The sequence below is a fragment of the Galeopterus variegatus genome, unplaced genomic scaffold (assembly GCF_000696425.1).
Source record: "Galeopterus variegatus unplaced genomic scaffold, G_variegatus-3.0.2 Scaffold19437, whole genome shotgun sequence".
Taxonomy (NCBI): domain Eukaryota; kingdom Metazoa; phylum Chordata; class Mammalia; order Dermoptera; family Cynocephalidae; genus Galeopterus; species Galeopterus variegatus.
In genome coordinates this window covers 3,651-9,998 of record NW_007745548.1, presented here as the reverse complement: position 1 = coordinate 9,998, position 6,348 = coordinate 3,651, and the positions used below count along the sequence as shown (strand labels likewise).

Genomic DNA, 6,348 nt, shown 5'->3' with positions numbered 1-6,348 from the left:
GGAGCACTGTGGGCACACCAGGGTCTCTGAGACTCTCCTGCGTGGGATCTGGATTCACCGTCAGTGACTACTACATGGACTGGACCCGCCAGTCTCCAGGGAAGGGGCTGGAGTGGGTTGGTTTCATTAGAAACAAAGCTAATAGTCACAGCACAGAATATGCTGCATCGGTGAAAGTCAGATTCACCATCTCAAGAGAAGATTCCAAAAGCACTGTCTATCTGCAAATGGACAGCCTGAAGTCCCAGGACACAGCCGTTTATTTCTGTGTGAGAGACACAGTGAGGGGAAGTCAGTCTGTGCCCAGACACAAACCTCCATGCAGGGTCACGCGGGAGCACCAGGGGGTGCGCAGGACACACTGAGCAAGCGCCAGCCCTGGAGCAGGTGCAGGTGGAGGTTAAGTGCTGGTTTATGTTTGTGTTCTTGGGCTTCCTCTTCATCAAAGAGTTTCCCAGAAATCCCCTCTAGATTCATGCCTCTGGGATTACCACTGACATATCTGAATTAGAGCCCTCACTGTAGCAGGAGGACATATTCTCACATGCAAACTAGTCAGGGTCTCACTTATAAAATCAGAATGACTATGCTGTGCTCACCAGAATCAGAGTCCTGAGGAAGCTCAGAGGACCTTGTGAGTATTTACCAGACAGGCTCAGGGCGGAGCCATCACTGGGGTTTACCTTTAAAGATGCTCTTTGAAACTCATATTTGAAGCAAGAGGAGGCTGGACCAGGTACAGAGACCAGTGACATCCAGTGGATTTTTACATCTGACCACCCTCCTTTGCAGGTGCACATCAGACTCAGCACTGATCAGGCTTTCTTGTGATTTTAGTACCTCTCCACTTATAAGACACAGGATTCTGCACTTAAAAATCTCTCCTCAGTCTCTATGGTAAAATCCACTGTTGGTCTGTGGAAGCTAACAGCGTTCTCCTCAGACAGAACTGATGTCTCTGGGGAAAAAAAGATTGAGGTCTAAAAGAAGATGACAAAGGGTACAAAAGCAATTTCTGGTAAAATTTATGTACCTGATATTAATTTGGCCCCCACGTCATGGGCAGGAGGGGGGCAATCAGCTTTGTATTTCATGAATATTCAAAATAAATAAATATATGAAGAAGATGAGATTTTTGGGTCTTCTTCATTGCCTGGTGAAAGCTCTCCAAAAGGAGTGTCTCAGTTGTCAGACATGGGTCTTTGGGGACGGCTGTGAGTGTACGTGACTGAAAGAGACTGATTCTTTCTATTCCCAAGTGTCTTTCTTCAGGTGCAGTTTCAGGAGTTGGGCTCAACAGTGGTGAAGCCCTCACAGAAATGCTCCATCACTTGTGCTATGTCTGGATTCTTAATCACAATCAGTGGTTTCTCCTGGTGTTGGTCTGAGGAAGCTAACAGCGCTCTCCTCAGACAGAACTGAAGTCTCTGGGGAAAAAAAGATTGAGGTCTAAAAGAAGATGACAAAGTTTACAAAAGCAATTTCTGGTAATGAGTATGTACCTAATATGAATTTGCCCCCCACATCATGGGCAGGAGAGGGACAATCAGCATTTTATCTCATGAATATTCAAAACAAACAAATGAAGAAGATGAGATTGTTGTGTCTTCTTCATTGCCTGGTGACAGCTCCCCAAAGGGAGTGTCTCAGTTGTCAGACATGAGTCACTGGGGATGGCTGTGAGTGTACATGACTGAAAGAGACTGATTCTCTCTATTCCCAAGTGTCTTTCTTCAGGTTCAGGTTCAGGAGTTGGGCTCAACAGTGGTGAAGCCGTTGGAGAGACTCTCCTTTACTTGTGCTGTCGCTGGATTCTTTATCACAACCAGTGGTTTCTGCTTTGAATTGATCCTCTGAGCCCTTGAGTAGGGGCTGTAGCGGATGAGCTTCATTTGTCCTTATGAGAAATGACACTGTAGCCTGTCCGTCAAGAATTGAGTCTTCATCTCCAGAGATGTGTGTAAAAAACAGTTTTTCCTGCAGTCAGCTCCAAGATGGCCGAGGACATGGCTGTGTGGTACTGTGCAAGAGAAGCAGAGGCAGTGTGAGTCCAGATAAAAATCCCCCTGCAGGAGAACAGGGGACCTCCACGGAGCACTGTGGGCACACCCAGCAGGTGGACCTCAGGGCAGCTGCAGTTCAAGCCATGGAGGGTTTTCCCTCAGAAGCTGTGGTTTCCCACCAGGACCTGCCTCCCAAAAGCCTCCCAACACAGTAAACCCAGGTAAAATTCATCACTTTCTACATCAATATTTTTCCTCCTTTAGGAGCCAGGACTTCCTGACTTTACCTGTCTGTCTCAGGACAGGATGTAGAATAATATTTCTTAAAACACGTCATCCGTATATTTATAGGTGAACCAGTGAACACAGTCTTTTTCTTTTTTTATAAGTACGCGTAAATTACAATGCTAATTCTCAACCCATGTGCCCACGATGTGAGGGCCAGATTCTCCCTGGGGCCCTACCCATTACCAGAAATTAATTTTGTACCCCTTGTCCTCCACACACTTGTACCCCAACCACCCTCCCCCTCCAACTTTCTCCCCACTACACTGTAGCCCTAGAAATGTTCTCTCCCTCTGCAACTCCAACACACGACTGTGCTCTTTCTTTCCTTCCTTCCTTCCTCTCTTAGCTCACACATATGAGTGAGCACATGCGGTATTTATCCCTCGGTGCTTTGCTTATTTCACTCAACATAAGTTTCACCAGGCTCATTAATTTTCTTGAAAATGGGAGAATTTCAATCATTTTTATGGCAGAGTCGTATTCCATGGCGTACATATACCACAGTTTCCTTATCCAATCATCCATCGATAGACATGTAGGTGTGTTCCATGTCGTGGCTACTGTAAAAAGAGCTGTGGTGAACATGGGAGTGCAGATAACCTCTCGACATGATGATTTCCATTACTCTGGGTATATACCCAGATGGGGGATTGCTGGATCATATGGTAGTTCTACTTGTAGTTGTTTGAGAAACCTCTATACTATTTTCCAAAGTGTTTGTACTAATTGACAGTCCCAACAACAGTGCAGCAGGGATCCCTTCTGTCCCCATCCTCACCAGCATTTGTTATTCACCATCTTTTTATTATAGCCAGTCTAACTGGGGTGAGGTGGTATCTCAATGTAATTTTAATTTGTATTTCCCTTATGACTAGTGATGTTGAGCATTTGTTTGTATATCTGTTGGCCATTTGTATGTCTTCCTTTGAAAACTGTCTATTCAGCTCTGTTGCCCATTTTTTACGTAGATTATTTGCTTTTTTACTCTATAATTGCTTGAGTTCTACGTATATTCTGGATATTAATCCCTTGTTGGATGCAGAGTAAGCACAAATATTCTCCCAATCTGTAGGTTGCCTTTTCACACTGTTGATTGTTTCCTTTGCTGTTCAGAAACTTTTTAGTTTTATATTGTCCCATTTGTTTATTTTTTTTTCTTCTGCTGCTTGTGCTTACAGCCACATGTTCATAAAGCCTGTGCCTTGACCTAACAGCTGAAGTGTGTCACTTATATTTTCCCTTAGAAATCTTACAGTTTCAGGTCTTATGATTAAGTCTTTAATCCATTTTGAGTTGGTGTTAGTGTGTGGTGAGAGATGCATATCTAGTTTCATTCTTCTGCACATGGATATCCAGTTTCCAAAGCAATACTTGCTGAAGGGGCAGTCCTTTCCCCAATGTAGTTCTTTGTTGCCTTTGTCTAATATCAGATGGCTATAAGCCTGCGGGGTGATTTCTGTGTTCTCAATTCTAATCCACTTGTCTGAATGTCGATTTTTATACCAGTACCATGCTCTTTTCATTATAATAGCTTTGTAGTATAATTTGAAGTCAGGTAGTGTTATGCCTCTGCCTTTATTTATTTATTTATTTACTTATTTTTGCTCAGAGTTATTTTGGCCATTTGGGGTCTTTTGTTTTTCCATATGAAAGGTAGGATCATTTTTCCCATTTCTGTGAAGAACATCATTTATATTTTGATGGGGAATGCATTGAATCTGTAGAACACTTTGGTTAGTATAAACATTTTCACAATGTTAATTCCTTCAATCCAAGAACATGGAATGTCTCTCCATGTTTTTGTGTCTTCTTAAATTTCTTTCTGAAGTCGTTGATAGTTCTTATTGTAGTGGTCTTTCACCTCCTTGGTTAAGTTGATAGCTAGATATCTTATTTTTGTGTGTGTGAAAATTGTAAATGGGCTTACTTTTTTATATCTCTTTCTGTTAATTCATTATTTAATATATAAATGCTACTTAGGGACATTTATTTTGTATCCTGCACTAAACAATAAAATTTCTTCTCATCAGCTTATAGTACATTCTCCAGGATAGACCACACGTTAGGTCACAAAACTAGTCTCAGCAAATTTAAAAAAATTGAAATCATTCCAACTATCTTTTCAGACCACAATGACTAAAACTGGAAATAAACAACAAGCAAAGCTGTGGAAGTTATACAAATACATGGAACATAAATATAGGCTCCTGAATGACCTATGGGTCCAAGAAGAAATTGAATAGGAAATCAAAAAATTTCCAGAAGCTAATGAAAATTAAGTTACATCATAGCAAAACCCATAGGATAATGCAAGAGCACAAGAGGCAAATTTATTGCAATTAATGCTTATATCAAAAGAATGGAAAGACTTCAGATAAACGACCTCACACTATGACTCAAAAACTTGAATCACAACAGCAATCAAAACCTAAAGGTAGTAGGGCTGAGCCCGTGGTGCACTCGCGAGAGTGCGGTGCTGGGAGCGCAGCAGCGCTCCCGCTGCAGATTTGGATCCTATATATAAGAGATGCATATCTAGTTTCATTCTTCTGCACATGGATATCCAGTTTCCACAGCAATACTTGCTGAAGGGGCAGTCCTTTCCCCAATGTAGTTCTTTGTTGCCTTTGTCTAATATCAGATGGCTATAAGCCTGCGGGGTGATTTCTGTGTTCTCAATTCTAATCCACTTGTCTGAATGTCGATTTTTATACCAGTACCATGCTCTTTTCATTATAATAGCTTTGTAGTATAATTTGAAGTCAGGTAGTGTTATGCCTCTGCCTTTATTTATTTATTTTTATTTATTGTTTTTTTTTTGCTCAGAGTTATTTTGGCCATTTGGGGTCTTTTGTTTTTCCATATGAAAGGTAGGATCGTTTTTTCCTATTTCTGTGAAGAACATCATTTATATTTTGATGGGGATTGCATTGAATCTGTAGAACACTTTGGTTAGTATAAACATTTTCACAATGTTAATTCCTTCAATCCAAGAACATGGAATGTCTCTCCATGTTTTTGTGTCTTCTTAAATTACTTTCTGAAGTCGTTGGTAGTTCTTATTGTAGTGGTCTTTCACCTCCTTGGTTAAGTTGATCGCTAGATATCTTATTTTTGTGTGTGTGAAAATTGTAAATGGGTTTACTTTTTTATATCTCTTTCTGTTAATTCATTATTTAATATATAAATGCTACTTAGGGACATTTATTTTGTATCCTGCCACTAAACAATAAAATTTCTTCTCATCAGCTTATAGTACATTCTCCAGGATAGACCACATGTTAGGTCACAAAACTAGTCTCAGCAAATTTTAAAAAATTTAAATCATTCCAACTATCTTTTCAGACCACAATGACTGAAACTGGAAATAAACAACAAGCAAAGCTGTGGAAGGTATACAAATACATGGAACATAAATATAGGCTCCTGAATGACCTATGGGTCCAAGAAGAAATTGAATAGGAAATCAAAAAATTTCCAGAAGCTAATGAAAATAAAGTTACATCATAGCAAAACCCGTAGGATAATGCAAGAGCACAACAAAGAGGCAAATTTATTGCAATTAATGCTTATATCAAAAGAATGGAAAGACTTCAGATAAACGACCTCACAATATGACTCAAAAACTTGAATCACAACAGCAATCAAAACCTAAAGGTAGTAGGGCTGAGCCCGTGGTGCACTCGGGAGAGTGCGGTGCTGGGAGCGCAGCAGCGCTCCCACTGCAGATTTGGATCCTATATAGGGATGACCGGTATGCTCACAGTACTCACTGGCTGAGCGTGGTGTGGCTGGTCTCAAAAAGGGGGGGGGGAAAAAAAAAAAAAAAAAAAAAAAAAAAAAACACCTAAAGGTAGTAGATGGAAATAAAAAAAATAATATCACAGCAGAACTAAATGAATCAGAGACCCAGTAAACAATAGAAAAGATAAAGAAAACAAAAAGTTGGTTTTTTGAGAAGATAAATAAAATAGACAAATCATTACCTAGTTTAACAAACACAGGAGGAGAGAAGAACCAAATAACAAAAATCAGAAATGAAAACGGAGACATTACA

The 6,348-nt window shown here is 40.3% G+C and overlaps 1 gene segment (V, D, J or C); it reads left to right on the top strand.

The window, feature by feature from the left end:
* Positions 1–4: 4 nt before the first annotated feature.
* LOC103583066 lies at positions 5–2,826 on the top strand (the record flags this gene model as incomplete). The annotated part of the segment is given in 2 exon segments: positions 5–269; positions 2,765–2,826. Coding segments are annotated over 2 exon segments (327 nt in total), but the record flags the coding sequence as incomplete, so codon positions are not given.
* Between the last annotated feature and the right edge of the window lie 3,522 nt (positions 2,827–6,348).